Source organism: Ictalurus punctatus, chromosome 25, assembly GCF_001660625.3.
Source record: "Ictalurus punctatus breed USDA103 chromosome 25, Coco_2.0, whole genome shotgun sequence".
Classification (NCBI taxonomy): Eukaryota; Metazoa; Chordata; class Actinopteri; order Siluriformes; family Ictaluridae; genus Ictalurus; species Ictalurus punctatus.
In genome coordinates, this window is record NC_030440.2 from 5,243,986 (window position 1) to 5,271,314 (window position 27,329).

Below are 27,329 nucleotides of genomic sequence, written 5' to 3' on the forward strand. Positions count from 1 at the left end.
TCTTTTGTTTATATTTCACCATCAATATAAACATTTATATCTCACTTTGCAAATAGGAAAAAAATCAGGGATTCATTTTCGTGATGGACCCCCTACCCCCAAAACCCAAACCCTGCTCGCCTACCCCTCCAGTGCAGCTTAATGCTAAGAGTAAAGGAAGGAATACAGTCTTCGTCACCCTGCTGTTTTCAGAGTTTAAGAACAAGAGGGGTTTAATCCTCATTGTTTAGGAGGCTAGGGGGTGCCCAGGGTCCGGCAGCTGTAAAATGATCCAACTGGCATCCCCTAATCCCCCAGAACCCCCAACCTCTAACTCTAACCCCCAACAGGCCACATTATCAGCCCAGTATCTGCTACACACTGGAGACTCCTTCCAAATATGCTAAATAAAATCTTCTCACAGAAGACTTCATCATATCAACGATTATACACAAATTTTTAATCTGTTTATGTGGAGCGTCTACCATACACATCCATGTGTAAGTTGTTACTATAGAGAAATGGCAACATATTATAACTTTGGTGTTATAGAAAATGAATTATTTCAAACTGTAAACTTGTATAATAACACATTTTTAGTAACACATTCATTATATAAAACTGAGCATTCAGCAGTGTTGTGGTATAATTTCTAATAACATGCAATCAAATTTATTTAGTTGAGACAGGTCATGTGAATGAATGTTGTTGCTGTTGTTGTTGTTGTTGTTGTTGTTGTTGTTGTTGTGTCTCTCCGGGACATAGGATAGAATATAGTGGCAAATGCTATACACAAATAAAATAGAATATCAGTAGCATGAGGATAAATGGATAAACCAGAGATAAACTAAAAACATATGAGTGTAAAAAATATTATTTTAATGTTCTTGCTGTCCATATGGTGCGGTGAATAGATAAGTCTCTCCTTCAGTCTTTTTCCTTCTATTATTGTACCATCAAAACATCTCTCTCTCTCTCTCTCTCTCTCTCTCTCTCTCTCTCTCTCTCTCGCCCTCAAAGGCTTATCTATCTCAAGCAGATGGTTCACTTGGAATAATATGCAAACAACATGATCTGCAGCTTTGATAAAGACATTCTTCCTTTTCCCAATAAACTCCCTCTCATGCCCTTCTGCAATCCCCACTTACCTCTTCACTTCTCTCCTCCTTTGACACCTTATTTCTGTTATCACCCTATATATCTTGCCTACAATACACTTCCACCCTCTTTAATTTGCTCATCTCCATCTTGGTTTTTCTTTTTTACTTTCTATGTGTGTTCTTTGTAGTCACTCTCCTGTACTCACTTTCCTAATTTCACCCTTTTATACCTTTACTAAACATCACACCTTTCATCATTCCATCTGTGAAATCTCTTCTCTATGACTCCTTCACCTCATTTTCTCCTGTCCCTGAAACACCCCCCAACACCCCCCAACACACACACACACAGACACACACACACAAACACACACACACACAGTCATGAGCCCTGCTGTTGTCCAATTGTCTCTCTTCCCTGTTGTGTTGGCGCCCGTCAAAAAGGCCCTAGGACGATCAGACAGTAAGAGGTCCTGACTGTGCCAGGGCTGCCAGTGCAGACTCTCTGCTTTTCTATCCCTCATGTCCTTTTCCTTCTTCCTCCACTACATCGTATATATTTTTTGTCTTATTTTTGCATGCACCCTCATTTGAGACATAGTTAGTGAGTACATGTTATTTAGTTTAAGTTTAGCTCCACAGCCCTTACCCTTCAAATGGGGCAAATCCCACAGCTTTACCTTTGTCTATATTCTTTATACTTTTTTGCAGGGCAATACAGCCATGCCTGCCTTAATAAATTTTAGTTCATGTGTTCACACGCCAGGTCAAATAACCCCATTCATGTTGCACTTGAAACCGCAAAAACAATGGAGGATCACATGATAAGGATATGGTTGTTCCCTCAGAACTCTGTGAAAGGCTTGAGCATGTGATTGACCAGATGACATGTTCTCTAGAATGAGCCGAATAAGGCACAGCTGATGTGCATTTATGCATGGACAGCCTCAGAAGTCTGGGAGGTCCAAATGGCCCATGAACAACTTACTGAATGCTGTTTCAACTTTGTGATGGATTTAGCATTGGACAAATCTAGCAAACTAATGTTACTAGCACTTTATAACATAAGTAATATGTCTAATTATAAAGAAATACATTCACTCTTCCATATACTGTATAACCATTTGTATCTCAGACTGTCAAGGCAGGAACTGGGACAAAAGTCTGTTGCTTTTAAAAAGAGAGAGTTTTCCATAAGAGCTCCTTACCCTCTGCAGCAGTGTGACAGGCTTTCTCTAAAGAGGCTTGAATGACTTTAATCTGGCCAGTAGAATCTGGCAGACATTTTAGAACACCTGCGACTGGCCAGAGTGGCTTTTGTCCGGCCTCAACCCTGAACTTTTTCCCTCTTAATCAACTTAACAGAAACTAATTAAAGCCCTCTCCTTTCCAGGACCTGCATTGTGTCCCTCAGCATGAAACGTACAAACATAAATAGAGATGCTGAAGAGGGGCAATTGGATATGACAGCAGTAGTTATACAGAAGACATTGTTCAGGGTGGTAATTAGAAGCCAATAAATAAGTAATGTCAATGGTTGCAGTAGTACATTAAACTATTTCAGATTAAAATATAAAAACATAATAGACAGGCCAAATTGTAACTGTACAGTATACAGTGCTGTGAAAAAAATATTGATTTCTTCTGTTTTTGTGTACATCTCATACTAAATAGTTTTAGAGCTTCAAATGAAATACAACATAAAACAAAGGCAACCTGAGAAAACGCACAATACAGATTTTATTTATTGATTATTTATTTATTTATTTATTTATTTTTCACAGATTTTTTAAATTTACACCTATCACCAATGTGAAAGACTAATTGCCCCCTTAAACTTAAACTCTGGTTGGGCCACCTTTAGCAGCAATAACTGCAACCGAACGCTTCCGATAACTGGAGATCAGTCTTTCACTTACTTCTAGGACTAGGACCTATGGTTTTGTAGTCTCGCTTTGTATAATTTGGATCATTTGGATCAGCATGTTATGCATCATGCTGCATAACAAATGAGTTTCAACTTACGAACATTCTCCTTTAGGATTTTCTGGTAGAGAGCAGAATTCATGTTTCCCTCAATTATTGCAGGTTGTCTAGGCCCTGAAGCAGTAAAGCATCCCCACAAAATCACACTTCCACCACCATGCTTGACCGTAGGTATGATGTCCTTTTTGTGGAATTCTGTGTTTGGTTTACACCAGATGAAATGGGACCTCTGTCTTCCAAACAGTTCCACTTTCAACTCATCAGTCCACAGAACATTCTCCCAAAAGGTTTGAGGATCATCAAGGTGTGTTTTGGCAAAATTCAGACGAGCCTTAATGTTCCTCTGGGTTAGCAGTGATTTTTACCTTGCCACTCTTCCATGGGTGCCATTTTTGCCCAGTGTCTTTCTGATAGTGGAGTCATGAACAGTGACCTTTATTGATGCAAGAGAGGCCTGTAGGTCCTTTGATGTTGTCCTTGGCATTTTTGTGACTTCCTGGATGAGTAGTTACTGTGCTCTTGGAGGAATTTTGGAAGGTCGGCCACTTCTAGGAAGGTTCACTACCATGCCGATTTTCTCCATTTGGAGATAATGGCTCTCACTGTGGTTCTTTGGAGTCCCAGAGCCTTTGAAATAGCTCTGTAACCAGACTGATGAATTTCAATCACCTTCTTCATCATCATTTCTCGAATTTCTTTTGATTTTGGCATACTGTGTTACTGGGTAAGACATTTTAACCAATTCATGCTGTTGAAAAAGTTCTATTTAAGTTTTGATCTGATTGAACAAGGTTTGCAGTAATCAGGCCTGGTGGTGTCTAGTCCAGCTGAACCTCATTTTGAATGCAGTTTCATAGATTTGCGGAATTAGCAACATTTTCACACAGGCCCAGTTGGTATTGGATACATTTTTTGCTTCAATAAATAACTATCATTTAAAAACTGTATTTTGTGTTTACTCAGATTGCCTTTGCTTTATCTTAGATTTTGTATGAATTTCTGAAACAATTTATTATTGGATATACACGAAAACGTTTTCACAGCATTGTACTTTGCATTCTTTTGCAGCACAAAATATGGTGTAGCTGATTAAAGAATGATATAGGGATGTTTTTCATGTTACTAATGCAAATCAAATTTTATATTAGATTTTTACTCTTTCCCTTTATCTTTTGAGAGCATTTAACATTTCTGCACCTTTACAGTATGCATGTTTCACAGACCCTAATTGCACTATATTAATGCATTGCTTTCAAACACACCACATAAAACAGGCTAATATTTCTATACAGGTGCCCTAAACCATTCTTAATTTCTTTCTTCATCTTAATTCTTAAGGTTGATTGTCTATGCTAAAATTGCCCCCTATGTGAGTGAGTGTGTGAATGTGTGTGCTTTGTGACCTTAACATGGACTGGCATCCCATTCAGGTTGTATACTTGTCTAGAACCCAGTATTCTTAGGATAGGCCCCGGATCCAGCACAACCAAGCGCTAACCAAGATAAAACAATCACTGAAGAGCATTCACTCACTCACTTTCAGTAACTGCTTTATCCTGATTCAGGTCATGATGAAGTCAGAGCCAATCTCAGGAACACTGGGTGTGAGACGAGAACACACCCTGGATGGGATGCCAGTCGATAGCAGGACATCATACAGGCACATGTTCACACACTCATTCACACCTAGGCATGATTTATCTTAGCCAATCCAACTACTGGCACATTTTTGGGAGACTCCACACAGGCAGTCACCTGAGCTCAGAATCGAACCCTGGGTCAAACTACCTGCTGTGTCACCACACCTCCTAATGAAGTGTAGTGAATGAATAATCAGGACATTGGCTGAAATACAATATTGCAGGGACAATTTGTAATATTTAAACATTCTGATTTAATAACAGAAATATTAACACATTAACTAAAAATTCTGATTATAATGGTGTACTGTAGTGAGCTTGTGTTCTGATGAACTTGTACTGTGGTGAGTTTGACTATATCTGCTTCTATTCTAATATTTTCATCTTTTCCAATAAAATGTTCTGTTTCAATCTGAGAAACAGGGAGCAAGCTCTGATGACTAAGGCATGACTGAGTGGATGGGATTCCCAGCCACTGCCATGGTAGTGCTCTCACACTCAGTCACAGGCTGCTAAGTGAAAGAGACAGTAATTAAGGAGAGCCTGCTCAAATAGATAGGCCTCCAAAGGAGATTAAAAGAGAGAGGCTGATTGTGCATGTCTGATTCTAGCTCATCAGAGACTTCTCAGCCTGAAGGCTTAACTTTCAAAGAATTGGTTACGTACAAGATTAGGTGTATGTGTGCACCACATGGGAGCACACACACACACACACACACACACACACACACACACACACACACACACACACACACACACAGTGTGTGTGCAGACAGCACAAATACATAAGCCTAACTGTAAAAAATTGACACACACATTTGCAATAATTTACTGGCAACAAGTCAATAAACAACTGTAAAACATATTTACAATAAAGTGCTATAATATGTTCAATATTATAAAGTAACACATAATCCAATACATTTGCTCATATGGCTGATGCTTTAAAAAAAAAAAAAAAAAAAAAAAAGTACTTACAATTAATGCAGGATACAGCTGAGTTGAAGGTTAAGGGTGTCACTCAAGGACCCAACCATAGCATTTTGACAGTGCTGAGATGTGAACACAAGCTTCTTATGTGCGACTCAAAGTCTAAACTACTGAGGCACCACAACTAACCCAACTAGCTTGCACTGATTCAGGATTCATGAATGAATTAACATGCACTGAATGACTGCATTGAATCAGTGGAAGCTAATCAGACTAGCTGCAGAGGCTCAGTGGTTAAGCCTTTGAGCTACAGAGTAGAAGGTTGTGTGTTCAAATCCCAGCAAATTGCCATGGTTGGGTCCTTGAGTAAGACCCTTAACCTTTGGCTCATTGTGTCCTGCATCTGTTTTACATCATGTTTTTTTAAAGCATCAACCAAATGAGCAAATGCACTTGATAATTTGTTATTTCATACTATGTATAATATTACAATACTTAAAAATATGTTCACAGTTGTTTGTTTATTTATTACATTTTTGTATTTGTATATATATTTTTTTACAGTGTATACCTAATAAGCTAATATCGCCTGCAAAACATATGAGTGTGTTTTATGAGGGATGTCAAACATAACCATGCTTCACTATTGCAAAAAAGCTACAAAACATGAATACCTTATCCTCAACACAGTTAATTAGTCTCATAAGAGGACTTATGTAATAGTCTTCAGAAAAACTTTTTAAAAATCCTGGGTTATTTCATATTATATTAAAGTAACTTAGTTATCTTAATAGGTAGTTTACACAACCTAACCACAAGCAACGCTTTGCATTTATTCTTTTCCTATAACAACATGTACCATGAACATTAGTTATTCAGAATTTGACAATTCACAAATGGTTGTATTTGAAAGTTTATGTTGTTGATAATGTGTGTATAGGGCCTACACTACTAACAATCACTATTATCGTGAATAGTGGTGAACTAATCATTAGTCGTTCAGAATAATAAAATAAAGCAAATGTTGCTATTGTTAAAAGTTATGAACAAAAGTTTGCGAATTAATTTCAATTTACAAATTAACAAATATCACAAGTTGCTAAGCTCAATGCTATCATTACAGGGCATTAGGATCTCAGGTACAGGATTGAGGGGGGAACAACAATGCGACAACACCGCCCTCTTCTCCTACTTTAGCAGTACTGCACTACAAATACCTATATGAAGAAATTCTAAAAATCTTCAAGGTATATACCCATTTGTCCAGACCGACTGAAAACTATTTTTAATGACACGTTTGGTAAATTGACGCATTATTTATTTGCATCATACTTATTCATGGAATCAATTAATAAAATTTCAATAATAGGACATTCATCATCCACATACTCTAATATTGTATGAACATAGTAGACTAAGTAAAAGGTAGTACATATTAAGGTGCACTAAGTAACATTCCTCTCTCTCTCTCTCTCTCTCTCTCTCTCTCTCTCTCTCTCTCTCTCTCTCTCTCCCCCCCCCCTCTTTTTTACAACTCCAACCAGTCTAGATTTGGGATATCTCCAATATTTTCTAAATACATACCAATATTTTATAAAATTCAGTAAAACAGATTAATTTAAAAAATCACAGTAGAAAACCACCACTAAAAGTACAACATTTTACCAGTTTTGTTCTTGGAGTAGCAGCATAACACAGAACTTAAAAAAAATAAACATCAAATAAATCTCTAAAATTATATGAACACAGCATACTAAGTAAAAAAAAAAATCATGCATTCATTCATTATATTCCTTTACTTTTCCTCTCTCCACTTATTGTATTTTAAGACTGTTCCAATTAGCCAGAATCATGCTGGATATCTTGAATTTTTTTTTAAAATTATAAACTTGTACACATGATATGAACAGACTTTGTGCTCATTACGTTACGGTAGTACATATTATGCATATACAGCCCTGCTGGGGGGGGGGGGGGGGGTATATTTGTAAAATATACAAAGCATTGAACCCTAATAGAATATGGCCCAAAACACACTACATTCATTCGAATTTCTGTAATGGTATAATTACCACAATTAAACCATTACAGAAATTCGAATGAATGTAGTGTGTTTTGGGCCATATTCTATTAGGGTTCAATGCTTTGTATATTTTTCCACTAGACATAAACATGCCACCAACACATTACCAGTAGAGACCTACAAGGACGGTTATAGTTCCATTAAAAACCAGTAAAACTATTTGAATTTCTGTAATGGTATCGTTTGTTAATGGAAAAGTCAAAAGTTGGTTTGACCTTGGACGTTCGATATTCGCGGATATGCTGAAATTATGGGACCGTTTCTAAAGTGACATACATATGTAGCTTATTTTAATAAATATCAAAAATATAAAAAGGTGTGCGTCATACCTGACACCTAGTCAAACACTGTACAGTTGGCTTCATGACTGTACATCATTCCATTCAAATGCTATTGAGCTGTAAATAATGGCATATTTTGTGTATGAGCCCTTGCAGTAATAAAATACATGGCAATATTTATATATGATTTAATAGTTTATTTTGTTAAATATCAAAAATCTAAGAGGTGTGCGTGTGCATTATAGCTGACACCTAGATGAACACTTTACAGTTGGTTATATGACTGTAAGTCATTCCCTTCAAATACTATTTAAGTTAGAAACGTGTATAACAATGTCGTATGTAACTTTAGAGACGGTCCCTTAATTTCCGTATATCCGCGAATATCCAACGTCAAACCAACTTTATTCCAGTTCTATAATTTTGTTTTCAGCGGAGATGTATCAAGGGTTTAATAACATAAGTTTTGATTTTCACTTATCAGGCCATAATATGAAATAAATGCTGCTAACTTAAACTGACCCAACTGTCCCAATACACCTGAATTCACCCTACTTTCTTGGGACTGTTGCGTAATTGAAAACAGAATTTGTCTCAGTGAAAGATATGCGGCGGTGTGTCGTGAAACTGCTTTGCAGCAATAATGGCGACCGTATCGACGCATCCCTTTCCGGCAGTGAGGAGAACGACGCTGTGCAGACACTGAGCGAGCCGGAGCTTATCAGAGGCTGAAAATGAACTCTCGTTTTTATGGACGCGTTTTGTTCAGTGTCTCATTTATGAGACTCGGTGAATACTGCTTCCTTTATTAGGTTTTGTACCGTGAACGCTGATGGCCGCGGTTCCAACTGGGCCTGGCAGCGGATCCCGGGCAGAGATGATTTCTTTCCAGGGGAATGGGTGCTCTGTCCTCGGGGAACGGGAGAAACTCGGGCGTAAGCTGCAGGACTCGGTCGTGGCAGATACTGGACAGAAACCAGATGTATGCGGGTGTAAACTGGAACGAGGGAACAACCGGGATTACCCGTTCTCGGAGCTGAACCACCAGTGTGAAACGTTTGAGCGACGAATAAACGGCTTGAATTGTATCGGAGTGTCTGGTTTTATCCATAATCATAAAGAGGATGAGAGCTTGAATGGACTTAATGCGACTGCAGAGCACTTTGACAGATCCAGCTCTGTACAAAACACCAACAACCCAGAGCACAAACTAGGTTTACCTTGCCAAGACATGAACAAGAACAGTGACATCAGTTTAGTTACATTATCTAGAACTGAAACCAGTCAGAGACATGCAAATATTGGACATGACCTTGGTAATAAAGTCACAAAATGTTACCTAAGGAATGATCAAGGACCTGAGGTAACATCTCAAACTGTAGCTGCTGCTGATGGACCAGTATTAGAGATGTGCAGGTTAGATCTGAACCATTCGCCTGTCACAGAAGTGAACCAAAGTCAGGATGTTGTGTATGTGCACTATGAGTCTGAACTACAAATGCCAGGCATAATGAGACTGATAACCAAGGATCTCTCCGAGCCTTATTCCATATATACATACCGGTACTTTATCCACAACTGGCCACAGCTTTGCTTTCTGGTACGTTGGCAACTACATCTAACTTGTGTCTATGATCGGTTCAGTGAACTACTGGGTTGTACGTTCTGACTGAACCTCAGGATGAAATGTGGATGAGGAAACTCAAAATAAATATCAGTCTGTATTTTGGACCAGTGTATCTAGAACTTTGCGAATAGTTGCTGTCAGGAGAAAGGTTTTCATTTGGCAACCACCATGCATTGTTGAAGCACAAGCTGTACAAAAAGGCCTCTGTAAAATGAATAGCATTTCTATCTAAAGCATGCCTAATCCACTCCCACTGCAAAGCCCCAACGACAGCAAGTGAAACCGGAGTTGGATCACTGGGTGTCGAGAAGCTGTGGTAATGCCCGAGTGGAGGTTATATGTAATAAGTGTGCATTTTTACGGTTACTGCTGGACCACACAGATAGACATGGACCGTGTGCACAAACTAGAGAGCAACATAGAAAGAAGAACTTATTAAAAAGTGTAACAAAAACATAATTTTATCATGGGTTCTGATCATATCTGTACAAAAGTAATGAAAGATAAAAAAAAGCACAGTGACTAACCCATAGGATATTATTCCATGATATATGTTACTCTTGAAGCAGGTTTAGGAACACTATTTGATAAAGCAGTGATCATGACAGAGTTTAGCCAAAAAAACAACAAAAAAAACCTTAATAAATGTTTAATTTGCGAGAATGATGTAGTTGATAATTTGAATGGAACATCCCTATATTAGAATGATTTAACATGTTTCATGTAATTTTTAACGGTCTTACATTTTACATATGGTGTAACATTAAGCATCACACTAGCTTTTGTGATTACCAGTGCATAATTCATAGGACATTTTGACATTTAAACAACCTTGGGAAAGGTCAGCCATGGTAGCAGATTCAATTCAATTCAATTCAATTTTATTTGTATAGCACTTTTTACAATAGACATTGTCTCAAAGCAGCTTTACAGAAATATCAACATGGTATACAGATATTAAAGGTGTGAATTTATCCCAACTGAGCAAGCCACTGATACAAGATACTTTCTCACATAAAGCACAAATGCATTACTGGTGTGTTAAATTTGATGAAGTTCTTAAAGTTGTTGAGGAATTAATGGTCATGGCTTACAGACAGGAATAGGAATGCTCTGGTCCCTGTAATAATTCATCATTTCAGGTCTGACTGCAGGGTGTCTGGAGGAAACTTTTGAAGAATTTGAGGCAAAAAAAAAAAAAAATGTTTGTGTTATACTCTTTTGAAAATTTTGCATAGAACAGAAGTGTAGATAAAGTTAGCGCTTCTATCACTATACAGTTTATTAATGATTGTCATTGTTTGATTTTTGAGCATTACTTTTTTATTTTTTATTTCAGGCAATGGTACAGGAGGTTTGTGTGGGAGCAATTGTGTGTAAACTAGACATGCACAAGAAGATGTTTCGGCGTGGATACATTGCCATGCTTGCTGTGGACTCCAAACATCGTCGAAAAAACATTGGTGAGGTTTCCTCTTTATAAGTTAATGACCAGGTGATTTTGTGCAGTACAATATGACCAGCGTTTATCGTTCATTTGGTCCAGAATTTATGTTTTAAAAATTATTTTGAAGAACTAAAAACTTAAGTGAGACATATCTATGCACATCATAAACCTAGTGATTCACTGTATCAGATGAGGACAGGAAATGCATATCACCTGACCTTGTACATAAATGTCCTTGGAAAACCTTGCACAAAGCTTTTTGTTTTAGGTACTAACCTTGTAAAGAAGGCCATCTATGCTATGGTGGAGGGAGACTGTGATGAAGTGAGTTTACACATGCTATTTTACACATTTGTTCAAACTACATGCTCAGATTATTGTATCTGGACAAATAGGAAAATAATAGTGATTGTTGGTGATTAGTTTATTTATGGGTGAGTAAGCATGATATTTGAGAGGTCACTATAGCAAACCTTTGCTTTAATAACACAAACATTATTTTATATTATTTATATTGCATTATTTTTCTTTAATCATAGGTATTTTTTGTTTGTTTCTGTTTATACTAGGTGGTGCTGGAGACAGAGATCACTAACAAATCTGCCCTGAAGCTGTATGAAAACTTGGGGTTTGTGAGGGACAAGCGGCTCTTCAGATATTATCTCAACGGTGTGGACGCTTTGCGGCTCAAACTGTGGCTACGCTAAGCTCAGGCCCTGTCAAAGCTTTCCTTTCTTCAGTATGCTCACAGTCAAAACCACCATTTTGACTGGGCACAATCATTCAAGGCCATCTTTGCTGGTTAAATAAAGTACTATATTTGATATATCTCTGTGAGAGCCAGGGAACACAGAGAAAAGGGAAAAAAAAAGTTAAAACACCACAAGTGTAGCAATTGAAGTCCTCAAGGAGTCATCTGGTGTGAATCTAAGCAGGGTTGGATCTCAGAAGAGCAAAAAAGGGTAGATCCAGCAGATTCAATTAATATTAAGCTGCAACAAAGAAGTCGCTTTAGTGTTAGTTTGACTTGAGGCTTCAATCAAGACGTGTTTTTTTCCCCCCCATCATGCTTATTCTTATAAGTGATTTGAACAAAGAGTGCAGATTTTTTTTTTAATGTAGTGTGGTGTGTGTTTGATTGCCTTGAGGGTTTGCTGTGAGCAGTGTGTGCTAGTAATGTGCTTATTGGTAAAGCTGATATGTGGTTTCTACATGTGTGGGAGACTTCCACTCTACACTGGTCCATTTCTCCAGACGCTTTAGTTGCATCAGGCATTATTTGATGGGCTACAAGTACAGTTCATGAACTAAAAGAGCAAAACAAAGAATAAACACTCATCGTTTGTCAGAGCTCTTTAATGTGGTAGTGATGCTCATATGCACAAACATAATGCTAGTGTCAATCCTTGCAATTGAGCAGTTTTGAATAGTTTGCGGCTGTTCAGGGAGCATGTAGGTTCTGTGTGAAATTCTGCTTATGTGAGAAGGAATTTCTAACTTTAAATTTATGTCTTTAAAAAATATGTCACCCTGCGATGGATTGGCACCCTGTCCAGAGTGTACCCCGCCTTGTGCCCGATGCTCCCTGGGATAGGCTCCAGGTTCCCTGTGACCCTAAAAAGGATAAGCGATATAGAGGCTGGATGGATGGATGGATGGAAAACATGTCTACCCCACAGAAAAACACAGCAAGGTCTGACCAGCAACTATCTGACAAAACACCTGCTGATTTGGTCATTATTAAGAAAATTTGAGAAACAGTTTATGAATTACTACTACTATTGTAACATCGTAGACATTTTATTTTATTTTAGTAAGTAACGTAACTAAAAAAAAATTACAAAATAAGTCTTTCTTTTTTAATCAATTTAGTCAAGTAGTAAGGAACGTGGAAAATAGCAGATGTGCCATCTTTCATGCATTTTGCATAGGAACTCTGCATTTTATTTTTGGAGTATGCTGCTGTAAATAAAAACCCCAAAACATACAAAGTACTGTCACCTGAGACTCCTTACATAAATGTCTCCCTACAGAAAGCGTCACCATATAAACGATTATAATCTTCGTTATGTAAAAACCAATTTTAAAAAAATCCTTTTATTATTAGGTGTAGAATATGTGGCGCGTCCTCCATACAAGTCCCTGTGAATGAGTTGTTACCAGAGAAGAGACTATTAAGACATTAGAACCAGTACGTTAATATAAACATGATTTGAATTACAGCCGACATTACTGTCAGAGCTGCTGTTATAGAAAATTCAACAGATTCAAGCACTCAATATATAACATTTTACTGTTGAATGCAAAGTTTAGGGGAATCCAGACAAAGAAATGTAATGTTCCTTTATTATTACAAGTAACAAAAATGGTCAAAAAGTGGGAGAATTTTGTGTAAGTATTATTTAATAACTTGTATGCCCAAACTTCATTTATATTATAACTGCCTTAACCTAATCTGCATCCTGTGAATTATTCTTGTTACGCAGTAAGTCTGCCGAATGTCATCCACAGTAAGAGTATTTTTCTGTTGGTCTTGCCTTATGCTTTGGATTGTTGCCTTGTTTTATTTTTTAATGTTTTGGATATGTTTTTAAAATATATAAATAATATAATATATTATTTCATAATGAGGGATGCAAACCATACACAACTATATATGTATAAGATCAGGTCAGACAACTGAAAATTGGAAATAATTTTATAATTCTGTGGCGTGTCTAGTTAAGTTGATGTGTCAGCTTTAGGATGAGGTGTCTACTGGAGATAGAGGACTGTGAAAGACTTACTGTATGTGGAAAGTGTGAGAAAGTAGAAGAGAGGAGCAAGGCTACAGAGGAGAGAAGATAAGTGGAGGAGGAAGCAGCTGAACTGTTTACCGGGTATTTCACACCTTGCAACTTTCATTGAACTACATTTAAATAAAATCTGTTTTAACTTTTAGAGTGTCTGTCTGAGTAAGTAATGCTATTAACTGGAATTACACTGTAATGTAGCTCAATTGTGATGTGCTGCCTAGCTTTACAATTAAGGAAAAGATATCAACAATTATTCTATAAATAAAAGTGAGACCAATAAGTACATTGTACTATTGATCCACAGAACCTTCTGAAAAAAATCTCTCTACCTCGAGTCTTCTCTTAATTCAGTCGGTCAAGTTTAGCAGACAGTAACAGTCTGATAAGTAAAATAAAGTTCCTCACATCCAGCAATATCTTCTCTTTTTTTTTGCGATTTAAAACTCCTCATTCTTATTATATCAGACTGGGATCTGCACCTGACTAGAGGCATGACCAGATTAGAGAGAAACTCTACAACCAAATATAATGAATGGAAGAATGAACACAGCAATTAACTACAGTTCCAGGAATGCAATGTTATATACTTCAGATTTTCAGCATGTTAAATCACTTGTCACAATGTGGAGTGTTAAAAATTCAATATATGATCTTGTTATGTATAGAATCAGTTCCTCTGGTGCTTCTCCTTGGGCGGTATTAAGCAATAGTAGATCATTTGGGTGAAAGAAATGGTCATGATAATAATAATGTTGGATGAAATAGTGCCTATCCTGTAGACACATGTCAAAGAGTCCACGATTTTCTAGTTTTGTTAGAGTGGTGGAAACAAGAACCCACTATTATCAAACACCTTTTATAAACTTTGCCAGTTAACAACTGAGAAAATATCAATTAAGGCCTTAGTTTGTATCCACTAAAGTCAACGCAATCTTAAAAACTGTGGAAAAATACAGTAGCCTTTAATTTGATACTGAATAGTCTATGATCCTGAAGTGTTTTACTATGCTCAGTGAAAATACGAGGAAATCCAGTTAAAATATGTCTAAACTTTCAGACACAAGTATGTCTTCTGGTAAACATGAATAATAAAGCTGCATTATTGCTTCACATCTGTTAAAGAACAAGTACAGTGGATGTGAATCTTGTTTGTTATATTGTCTCATATTATTTTCTGCCTGTGATCTTGTCAATCCTCACACATAAAGGCAACCTGGACTTGTTTTGGCCTCACCCTGTTTAGTGTTATGTCTGATTAACATGAACGCGACACTCACAAAATCTGGTTGGGAGTGGGTGTTGATCATGCTGAATTTGTAATTTAAATATTAAAATTAAAGAAAAAAGAAATACATTTTTCTACAATGAAATACTAGCAATAATGTTCATTTTGATGAAGGGTGTAGAAATGAGGAAATTCTGAGAATCAAGAACACAGAGCATTAGCATCATCTAACGCAAACTTTGTAAAGCTTTATTTCAGGATTTATGGTATATGGACAATGTTCTATTGCACTTTGGTCCAAAATGATGTCTGGTGTGTGTGTGTTTTTTTAATTAATTAATTATTTATTTATTTATGAGTTTCCACTGTATGCTGGTTGATGGTGTCAAACACCTCCATGTTTGGGAAAGGAGTCCAAGCATTCTGTTTATTACACAATAAATCCATTACTACTTATCCTGATCTTTTACTTGTTGTGGGCAGCAGAGAAGGTCAAATAAATTTGGATTTTTTTCTGTGGTTTAGTATTTCTGTTGGCTAAATCTTGAGGTAAAAAAGCAATTTTCTACATTCGTGCATCACTAATTAACAAACTAGTTTTCGAAACCTTTAAAGAAAAAAAGAGTCCATAAATCAGCAAACAATCTATTTTTTTATTCTTAGGTCCTTTAATGTAACAGACAGAAAAACTGCTCATTATGACAACAGAAGTACCACATAAACACAAGCAATGTTTATAAGTACAAGTGCAATTTGTTAGATTGTCACAAAGGCATTGGAACAATGCATTAAATTTAAAAGCTGTCAACAATTAGCAATAATACAGCAATAATCCTTGTACATTACAATGTATACTTTATGCACAAACATGATGCATGTACTATATACAGCTGTTCATTGAATGCATTAATGGAGCATGTGTTTACTTTCAGAAAGTTGGCTACAGTAAACATAGTTTACTCCATTAGACTACAATAAAACTTAGATTTTTGTCTGTTTATTTTTTTTGATGATCCATTAGCATTAGCAAAAAAAACAAAACCTTAAAAATGTATTACCATTACATAAGCAGCTGCATAAAAAAAAGAATAATGAAACGTTTTCATTTTGTAAATGATGTAGTTTTTCTCAAAGAGCTCTGCACACAAAAATGATTTGATCTGTTCTAAATACAGTAGGATTGCAGTCAGTATTTATAAATAGGAAAATGAAATCTGCACAATTCCAAGAATATACCGTTTATTCAAAGGAACAGTTTGGCCAAAAATAATTTTCTCATTACCTCAAATGTAGTCATCATCTAAGACACCTTTACTGAGCAAGTTTTCAAAAGTAAAATTGATTTTTTCAACACTTTCAGGATTGACAATCCAGTATAGCTTTTCCTATTTTTCCAGTATCAGAAAATTTAAGATCAACAGATGTCACATACCTTTGCCAAATGCTGCTAGCTAGTAACCTCATGTTAAGTAACTGTCAGTAAGTAACTTAACTACAACTATAATTTCATGTCTAGAATAATCTTATATTAACTTTTTTTCTTGTAGAACTGTCAGTATATTTCGGGTTTACAGTCTTTGCTATTTAATGTATCATATGTACCATACCAACAGATTAAAGAGCTGCTAACTGCTAATATTCCAGTCAGGTCCTTTGAGAAATTTTGGCACTTCAGAATCAGTGGACACACAATATGCACTTTGAAAACTAGGTGCACAACAATGCAACTGTAAAATGGTTCTGCATTTTGATTTTTTGGAATGTAGTCAGAATGTTGCACATTAATCCATGAATTGAAAAAAAAAGCATATTCCAGATTATAAAAAAAGTAATTAATTTTCAAAAATCAACCATTTTAAAGACTTTTACGCTGACTGAATCTACAAGGCAAATGTAGCTGAAAATTAAGTTTACGGCTTCTTGTTGAGCATTGAGCAAGGATGTCTAAATGATCAAGTACTTTAAAAGGCATAGCTGTCTATGTAAAACCATCCATATTTAAACAGTTTAATGAATAAGTCTGTGTTGAAAATTAAATACACAAATGAAATTGGAAATGTATCTTCATCCATTTTGGGACATATTGTTCACATGCTTGTATCGATGATATGCAATGCTTAAGGACAGATGCCCTTGATTAGCTGGTGATAGAATGGGGAGAGAGAATATGCCACACCTCCCTCCCCATGGCCAATTCTGGTTTTTTGGACAATGGCTGAGGCATTGTCTGGAACTTGCATTGTCTGGAACTTGTAATCTCCTAATGATAGGGCAAATGCTTTTCTGTTGCACCACTTGGGGGACCTGCAGGCATTTCTTGGCTGATGGACTACTACATCTGGGGCCAAATTGAGAAATTGTTTGGCCAAACTGGCACTTCAATTATTTGCAGAGATATTAACCCATAGAAATCTGCTGATGTTTGAGTGACATTAAACATAGTAAAATGTGCGAGATTAACTTCACATACTGACGTTTTTCCAAAAAAAAGCGTTGTTAGGACTTTGTTGTATTGTGAGAGGGCTGAAGCCTTTATAAAATGATCGTGGGGATGGATATTCTTCTTTGAGGGATTTAAAATTCATCTTCAGAGCTATCAGCTAGTAGCATTGCTTGGTCTGGTCCACTTCTAACTTCTGTAGTTTGCTGTAGTCAACAAAAAACAAATATCAATCATGACTGGACATACTAAAACAAATGTGTACTAATACTAAGGTATGAAGCCATAAAGAAGCTACTGTTAAAGAATACATTTCAACTTAGCATTTTATGTTTTCCTGTCTGGTTTACCTTTCTCCTCTGGTGCTTCAAGCTGTTCCTCCTCTTGCGATGGATCATCCTGATGCCATAAAGGGCTCCGACAATAAGAAGTGCCCCAGCTATACCAATACCCACAGGTGCCAACATCCCGGAAACATAGCCAGCCTTAAAGAAAGAGTATTACATTCCACACTGGGCTAAATTAATAACTTTAATCTTTTATTGAGAAATCACTTACCTTCTCTCGGATCAGCTTAACCCAGCTGCGTACTGCAAGAAAGCAAACAATAGTGAGCATGTAAGAATACTGAATTTCTGATTTGAACTAAAGGATCATGTAAACCTGAAGTGTTCTGTTTAGATTCTTTGATAGTTCAGTGTAACTTAAAGGCATTATATGTCAGAATTAGCTTTTTGTATGTGGTTTACAAGTAATTAGTGAAACGATACAACTGTATTGTGGGAAGATGCCCCAATGTAGGAGAGAATATCTTCATTTGAATCATTATTGAGAACATGTACACTTGGTTTGGAAGGCACAATAATGACTAAACTTATAATTCCAGTTATTTTTCATGATTATTCAGCCAATTTAGGGACAAAATAGTTTTCTTTTCATTTCATTATTTTAACCACACATAGGCAGAAAGGAAATCACACTTTCACAGCTAAACAGATTAGCTGATTTAGTTAACCTCAATAACAATGCTGTTGTAAGAGTTACAGAAAAATGCGTTCCAGAAGAGCAACCCACAAAATGCAGAACCATCTCTATCTGTATTTGACTGAAAACCCATCCATCCATCCTGTACCACATATCCTCCACAGGGTCGTGGGGAGCCTGGAGCCTACCCCAGGGGACTTGGGGCACGAGGTGAAGGACACCCTGGATGAGGTGCCAACCCATTGCAGGGCACAGTCATACACACACATTCACACACTACGGGCAATTTAGAGATGCCAATAAACCTACAATGCATGTCTTTAGACTGGGGAGGAAACTGGAGTACCCAGAGGAAACCCCCAAAGCACGCGGAGAACATGCAAACTCCAGGTCCGAAATGTTCTGTATGTGCTAAAAAGTATTCTCCAGTATTCTTAGACTTTACAGTAGGCTCAGTGCTGCTACTCTATCAAGCAGAGCGTTCACCAAATATTAATTGTAATTAATTGAGACGTGTGGATAATTTTGAATCCATAGTTTTCAGAATAATTGCCCTATTTACATAAAGTTTTTATGTTCGCTAAAATATAAAATAATAAAGAACTACACAATGTACCTGGGTTTCATGTCTAAATATTAGTCATCAGCCGTTCTATTTAATTTCTCTCATTATTATAAAGGGTGCCAATAATTGTGGAGTTATTTATCAAACACAGGAACGGGGAACTCATGATTTGATGCCCAGGTTGTTGCTAACTGGTTGTCCCTGGAGAACTTTGGCAAAACAGATCAAATTCTTCTGGTGATTAGACCTGCCCCTTGAGTTACCTCAGCTAAACGAAAACATATTCCATAATCGAATTCATACTTCATAGTCCATTTTCCTAGATGTTCATAGTCTGCTACACAACACAGAGCTCTATTCACATTTCGTCAGGTAACTGTAGACACAGACTCACTGAGGCCTTGGTTCCTCTGCCCCCATACCGGAGGAGGAGGAATGAGGATGTAAGGAGGATGTGTAGGAGAATGCACAGGAACCTCAGTCAACTCTTCTTCACTCTCCTCTTCCTCCTCCTCAGAGTCATCTGCATATTCATCCTCTTCATCCTCATTCTCTGGATAATAAAGGGTAAACGATATGAGGAACAAAACGAGTGTCATTTGTGAGAGAGTATATCTATAAGAACAAACCTTGAGATTCCAGTTCCTCCAGCCCTGACATTGGCTTCAACACTGCGGAGTGAGTCGTCTTGATGTCTGCAACCTTCTGAGTGGTGGCTAGCACAGGAGAAGGTGACAAACGAAGCACATCCACAGACGTTGTTAGGATATCTGTATCTGCATTAAAAAAAATGTTTTTTCTTGTTCATTCGAATTTGTTTATGGATGATGTAAGCCCACCATTTATAAAAGCCACACAGCAACTGCGTAGCATAAATGTTTGCATTAATGATGTCATGCTTAAAGGTAAAATCCACCTTGAATGACTTGCATATCAATATTTATAATCAATATGTCATCTTTAATTGTGCAAAAGAATTAATTTATGATTAAATTCTGTTTACTTTTTTGGTTTAAACTTTCACTAGCATGCTGGACTATTTTAACTTTGGCTAAACATTTCCTACACTACTCATGTTTTTCATTTCATTAATTCTATGTTGGGTTTCTCATTAATATGACACTGAACTCCACTGGAAAATGGAGTGTGGGAAAAGAAACTCTAACAGCAAAATCTGACATGTTTGTGTGTCTTGTGTTTGAGATTATTACAATTGTTGTCTTTGATTAAAGGCCATAGTAACTAGCAAAGTCCCCCTGTGACGCCAGTGCAGGAGACACCCGTTAACTTTTCACATGAGTAAAAAATAAATACAGCACCAGCCTAAAAATTAGCACCAGAATTGCGAAAACACATTCCGAATATTTCAATAGAAATATACTTCTGTGTTTCAGGACTTTTCTTTTAATGGTCAGAGAGACCAGGACACGTGGCTTCAAATCCGAACTTCAGTGGTGCTCATCTGTACACTGCAAATCAGTGATGTTACTAGTTGTAATGCATTTTATACATGCATTATATTATGGATCGGCTATACGTTGCAAACATATTACATGCACTACAGAAATGTTATAGTGTACGGAAATATTATGCATCACATTGAATGTATTTAGGCACTCTCACTCTGTAGCCTCTCTGTCCTCTCATTACGCTCCACGTCTGCTTCAGAGAAAGGCCTGCTGATTAGCATTTGAGATGATGAGACAGTATCCGAGTTCTCGGCACCTGACATCTGCCATGGTGAAGGCCAATCCGAGGGCCCTGGAAAAGACTGATGAGGACTCTGGTCTGTATCCATGGAGAGTGTTTGCTCTAGCTCTGTCTCTCCGAGCATTCCCCTTGCGGGCACCATGGCGACAGACAGCTCGGATGCCAGCGCTGAACTACTGGATGGTGTGACATCATCAAAGATCAAAGGGAGGTCTTCAGAAGACATGGTTGCGTCTGTGCCCACTTCCTGTAACAAGGGCAAGACACTCGCTTCTTCTACTGTTTCAACAAAGGTGAAACAAATAAGAAAAATACATTTTATATTTCATGTGAAAGAAGCAGGGAGAGTTTCCTATCTAAAATACTAATGATGATAACCCAAATAAACTCAGCAAAAATGAGGGCGTTATAGTTAACCATAAAATTCATGTCTGATTATATATTCAGTTAACTAGCTATGAGGACACTGAGGTCCAGACAACTGTAGTTTTGGAAGGTTTTGTTTTTTTACCTCCTGCATAGCATTTCAATTTGTGAAACACAATAAAGAAACAGAATTGCCCTGATAATGTGATGGTAAAATGTAGCCTACCGATGATTCTCAGCTGACATCAAAGGGGCTGAGGATACATTAGGACATATTATAGGCTACAGTAGGACATATATATATAGGCTAGCATCTAATATAGCTATATCAGATATGTGAGAACAAATTATATAAATGCGTGTTTATGAGCACAACTGGTGGTTTGTAAAACATAAATTTTTGTTTTTTTTATTTTTTTATTTAGACTACTACTACTACTACTACTACTCAACATTGATAGCCAAATCAGCTCGCTATCTGCAGTAAGGTTAGCTGATCAGTTTGGGCTACAACCTCCTTAATTGTTACGTAGCTACGTAGCTACGTATGTTACATAGCTCAATTTTAAGTTGTTGTATTGTGTAACAGTACTCATTAATAACATAATATACTCATAATAAAGTGCATTATTAATAGTTTTGTTGGCACAGTAATGTATAACATGATTAAGATATCAAGAGGAAACATGCAAACCAAAATATTTAACTCAATAAAAGTAAACAGTCTAACTGGAGTCAGCTCTTTATGGAAGAATGGAAGGAAACAATAAAAGAGATTAGAAATTCTCAGTTGATGTAGCATTTTAATACAGTATATTAACTATAACAAAAATCTACAATGTGGACGTCAATAAAACTTGCAATCCTGGTTATTAGGCCAGTTTATTAGGTCCGCCAACATTGTATGTAGATGCACTTGCCCTTTAATAAGGTACAACTACGATACAATAGTAGTTGAAGGTATATAATTATTTCCTGTAGTCTATCTGTTGCTATTTACATTTAGTCCAACCATTCTCATCACACACTTTAAAGATTACTAGTAGAATATTTAGAGATTATAGATTTATTGCACAATTTGTGTTAATAATTAGTATTATCTCTTCATCTCACAGCGCTAGTGTTAGTTAGATATTTTTGGCTGGTGGGTTATTCCCAACCCAGTAATAATGTTCATTCTTTCATTCATTCATTCATCATCAGTAACTGCTCTACCCTGATCAGGGTTGTAGTGAATCCGGAGCCAATCCCAGCAACACTGGGCACAAGGCAGGATAATTCACCCTGGACAGGATGCCAGTCTATTGGAGGGCACCATGCACACACTCATTCACACGTATGGGCAATTTAGCATAGCCAATTCACCTGTCTGCAGGTTTCTGGACAGTAACCCAAGCTCAGGATTAGTGTAACTCCAGCAAATCTGCTGACACACTCATACAGTGCCACATAACCTCTAAACTACCAATACTGTGTCAGCATCACTGCTGTGCTGAGAATGAAACACCACACATATAATGTGGTTACTGGCGTTCCAATATCATTCCCTTTCCATTGATGGAAGGTTAGAGAGCAAGTCAGAAAATTTGTAAGCATACAGGTTGGCACTTCCAGATGGAAGTCGCATCTGTCACATCAATAGCAGAAGTAGCACATTTTCGTAAACATGTACATAACGACTGAACCAAAAGACTGGTCTTATAATGGTGGAATATTTTTGTGTTTGGGGCTGTAATGTCAGATGTACCCCAGTACACAAACCAATTAGGTTTAAGTTCTTTCCTTTTTCCAACTTCTGCTGTTTGTTTGCCCTGAGTTTTTTTCTCCTGGCTGGTTTCATATCTTTTTCACTATGCACTATCTGCCTGATTTCTCAGTTCCATGCTACAGAAAAAATAATTTGTTCTATTTGAGACTCACTCTATGAGTTTAAAATCATCCATTCATATTAAACTAATAAGACAATCTGTCAATGTTTTGCTTAAGTCATTCAAAGTTGACCTTTTTCTTTTGTCATCTGACAAGTTTAACCTTCCAAACTCACAACCATTAATCTACAAGACAATGATACAACAACAAGATCAACACAAAAAGCCAGCGCTAAACACACATGATCCTGTTACCCGTGAAGCGAACAATTTGATGATAAACAGCCAACTTAGACTATAACAGCTTTAGTAGAATAGAGGTTTGATAATATCAACAAAAACAAAATTTCTCAAACTATGAATATTTTCTTTTTCCAAATATCTTTGGTAAATTATTGACATAATATAGTGTCTCAGCAGGTAGCATTGCTGCCTCACAGCTCCAGGGCCCCCGGTACAACCCTGAGTTCTGGTTACGCACTGCAACAAATGACTTAGCAATAAAAAATATTTTGAATATAGTCAAATTTATCTAGTAATTCCTGTTATAAGATTCTAATAATCCAAATCTAAAATTATGAAACCCATTTCTAGACATTTTAGTCATTTAAAGTAATCTTTAAATGCTCTTATTTCATTGGCAGATCATTTTGCTTCTAGAAGTACATGTTTAAAATGAACTAAATGATCTGCCTATTCAACAGGACTATTTTAAGCTTAGAATTACTGAAGATGTCTAGAAATAGCTTTAATAATGTAATATTTGGTTCAATTATAACAGGAAATACTAATAAAATATTTTTAATTGCTAAGATGTTGTTGTTGTTTTTTTTGCAGTGCTGCCTGTTTGGAGTTTTGCATATTCACCCCATGTCTGTGTGGGTTCCCTCCAGTCTCCTCCCACCTCCCAAAAACATGCCAGTAGGTGGTTTGGCTATACTAAATTGCCTCAAGGTACTGAATGAATGAGTGTATGAAGTGTATGTGGACCTGTGTCCCATCCAGGGTGTATTCCCACCTGTTCACACCCAGTGTTCCAGCAATCCTGACAAGGATAAAGCAGATCCTTGGTGGTGGTGGTGGTGGTGGTGGTGGTGATGGTGGTGATCATGATGATGATGATGATGAATAAGTCCTTGTTTTGATGCAAAGCTGATTTGGTAAAGAGTTGGGCTGGCAAACAGTTAACAGCAACATCTAGACTACAGACAGTGAATGTACACAAATAATTGTACAAACTGCACCTGTGGATATTATAAAATGGCCAGCGAGTTTAGATATTAAGTAGGTATATCTATTTTAGCACTGTTTATTTTTTCCATTTCAAGTATGAATAAAAGTTAATCTTTCCTTGTGCAAATTCCTCTTTACAGTAGAGAGTAATCACCTATCAAATATTTTTTGAATGTACACAACCATTCGGATCTGGCAGCTACATGTCCATCATTAGTCTTACCCTAATTTTTAGAATCACTCTTTTTATTTCAAGTTACATGACAAAAATAGAAAGTAATTAGGCTGCCTCCAGTCTCCCACTGTGGTTCAAAGTAGAGCAAGTAAAACTTATGCCTGCTACTTATAATCAAAGTATATCTTTCTCTGTCTCTGCACTTCTTTCATTCCTTCTCCAGTAATAACAGAACCTTACAAATGCTTGCTAAAAATACAAGTAATGCAGATACTGTGATAAGCACTTGAAGATTTCCTGGAGCAAGAGAGTTAGTAGCAGGGAAAATAAAAAGCATTTCTGTTGTTACTAACTTCAAGAACATTGGGGGGGGGGGGGGGTGAATGCAGCAAGATACATGAATATATTCAAACAGTGTGACAATAACAATTATTACATAAAGTGCTGACCTCCTTGTAAATGAACTGGTTCTGTCCAGGTGACTCCAAGCTCTGCCAGTCTGGAACTGAGGGTCAGGTCAGGCTGCAGTAGTCCAGGTACCAATTCTTTATCTTGTTCTGCAGCTGTAAACAAGTTTATCTCTGCTGCTCTGTCTTTGTCCTGTGTAGATCCTCCAGTCTGTCCATCGTAACCGCCTGAAGTGGTTAGAGATGTAACAGCTGAGTTGATGTTCCTGGGAGGCTGGCTCACAGAGGCATGGGCAGAGAACGGGGGTTGAGTTGAGATTTCTCTCGAACTCTTTAGCTCATCAAATTGGTTCTTGATCGTCTTTACCTCCCATCCTCCGTCCTGTTTCACTGGGCGAGGTTTTGTTAGAGGCTGTACAGTCCCCTTATCTTCTTCGATATCACTGTAACGTAAGCTGATGTAGTCACTGTGTCCCAGTGTAACTTGTGTCTGTGCAGGTCTGTCTGTCCTCAGCTGTATTGGCAATATAGATGGCCCAACTTTCTGCTCAGCATAACTCTCTGGAGATGTGGGTGGCTCCTTCTCTGTATTTTCATTTCCAGGTCCCACTGTATGATCCACAAGAGAAAATGATTCATATGGAGATGCAGGTAAAAACTTCTGATTCTTTTCCTCAGCTGAACTCTCATCAGTAGGTCCAGTGCTTTCTTCATGGTATTGTGTATAAGATTTAGCACTCCTCCGAAACAACTCTATCTGTCTAACGTGTCCCAGGATGGCATCTGTCACTGCGATCTTCATCTCTTCGTGCTTGCCACTGGATAAGACATCTGCTGTTCCTCTAGGTTCTTGTACAAGAGGGGAAGAGGCCAGGTGTATGGAAGAGATTATACACATCTTTTCATCGTGGTGGCTTGCTGGATGTTCATTGGTGTCTCTTGATCGTTGCTCTATTCTATCACAGCGTCTTTCCTGTGGCGAGGAGGTGCTCTTTAATGGGATAGCCCAAGTGGATAAACATGCCCCAACCAACAAGAGAACTTGGAGTAGTACAAGGTCCGGCATTCTTAACCGACTGTTAAGTACGTAAATTTGGCACTTGAGAAGACAGAGATTAAGGGACTTTTAGGGGCTCCTAAGGATGGATAGTTGGACACATCCAGAACTCACCTTGGAAAAGAAAATAGTGAAAACTGTTTACGTTTCATAGCAAGACACCATTGCCTTCTTTGTTGAAACTATAAGATGTGAGGTAGAACTGACAGAAGAGGTACTTCATGAAAAAAATAATTTGTACACAACATTCTGACAAATAGCTTTTAAAAAAAATAATAAAAGATCTAAATCTTTATCTCATATCTGCAAAAGACACACACTTCTCCTGCAGAACCTGACACAGCACCACTGCTGCACTCCTCCACCAACAAACCCCTAAAAATAGCACTGTTCATTCTCCATGACAAAGCGCCCTAGTGCATGCTGTACAAATCAATGTGCAGTCAATTGATAATGATCAATTATTGTAACAAAATCTATTTGAGCTAGAATCAGCCTCAACGTCTGTGAACCCTGCTTTAAGAATTTTCAGAAAGTGCATGGAAATTACATTCACTGGTGCTGAATGCTTTCTCTTTTCTGACTCATCCTCTTTTGATTTATTTTTTTTTTCTATTTAAATATGCATATTAACGTCCATATACCATGATCATCAAAGTGGACCTATAGCTCAGATGATCATCTTTGCGCAGTATAAGGCAAAATGACACTCCACCAAGTGCAAAAGACAGATTAGTCACAAACTGGGTGACATATTTGTAAACACAGACATAGGCTACGCAGTGGAGCTACATGAGTATGCTGATTATTCAGCAAAGCTCCATAAAAATTTTATGTCAAGATGTAGTAGGCTATACAAATCACTGATTCTTACCTAGGGTGTTAAAATCAGCCCGTCGACCTCATTCTGTTGAAGTACAGAAACACCTCCGATCCAGTGCTATCATATCCCTCTGGCTTTAGACACGTAAACGGGATTGGCAGTGTTGCTGTGTTTATGAGCTCTGGATGCTGCGCCATGCCGAGAAAAAAAACCCAAAGCAGGTCTGAATCCTGTGTTAAGACACCCCCCCCCCCCCCCCCCCCCCCCCAAAAAAAAAAAAAGTTCCCAATATATTGCTTTTATTGAGACAACACCCAGTTTAATCTTTTTTTTATTATCATTTAATCTAATTATTCCCACAAATGCATGTCTACTAATCAAAACATAGACCGAGCAAGTTCAATGTATTAAGTTTTATTTTGCATGCAGAGTTCTGGATCAGCCCCCGGCGACACAATTTTATTAAACCAACATCGTGGTATCAGACAGCACTGGTCAACATCAGCACCACGCAGCCTCGGTCTGATTAGTTTGTTCATTACATCTGACCCCGGATCAGCTTCTCCACCAATTCCACCCTAAATAGTAACACAATAAACGACGCTAAA

General features: G+C 37.4%; 2 protein-coding genes across 4 annotated transcripts; one reads left to right on the top strand and one right to left on the bottom strand.

Moving 5' to 3' along the window:
- The first annotated feature begins 8,602 nt into the window (after positions 1-8,602).
- Positions 8,603-14,013, top strand: LOC108258186 (N-alpha-acetyltransferase 30). 2 transcript variants are annotated; one of them, XM_053675848.1, is made up of 5 exons: positions 8,603-9,599; positions 10,966-11,089; positions 11,342-11,397; positions 11,643-11,742; positions 12,630-14,013. In XM_053675848.1, exons 1-5 carry the CDS (start codon positions 8,832-8,834, stop codon positions 12,665-12,667), a joined length of 1,086 nt encoding a protein of 361 aa, XP_053531823.1. In that variant the 5' UTR covers positions 8,603-8,831; the 3' UTR covers positions 12,668-14,013. The 2 variants fall into 2 exon arrangements, with proteins under 2 accessions (XP_053531823.1, XP_017312150.1); XM_017456661.3 differs by having other exon boundaries at positions 8,605-9,599; positions 11,643-14,013.
- A 1,719-nt stretch (positions 14,014-15,732) lies between these two features.
- On the bottom strand, positions 15,733-26,948 carry armh4 (armadillo like helical domain containing 4). 2 transcript variants are annotated; one of them, XM_017455522.3, is made up of 8 exons: positions 26,773-26,948; positions 24,884-26,012; positions 20,706-21,071; positions 19,712-19,798; positions 19,477-19,635; positions 18,092-18,123; positions 17,884-18,018; positions 15,733-17,739 (listed from the first exon to the last, which is right to left on the bottom strand). In XM_017455522.3, exons 2-8 carry the CDS (start codon positions 25,905-25,907, stop codon positions 17,668-17,670), a joined length of 1,875 nt encoding a protein of 624 aa, XP_017311011.1. In that variant the 5' UTR covers positions 25,908-26,012; positions 26,773-26,948; the 3' UTR covers positions 15,733-17,667. The 2 variants fall into 2 exon arrangements, with proteins under 2 accessions (XP_017311011.1, XP_017311009.1); XM_017455520.3 differs by having other exon boundaries at positions 19,712-19,858.
- Positions 26,949-27,329: the final 381 nt, after the last annotated feature.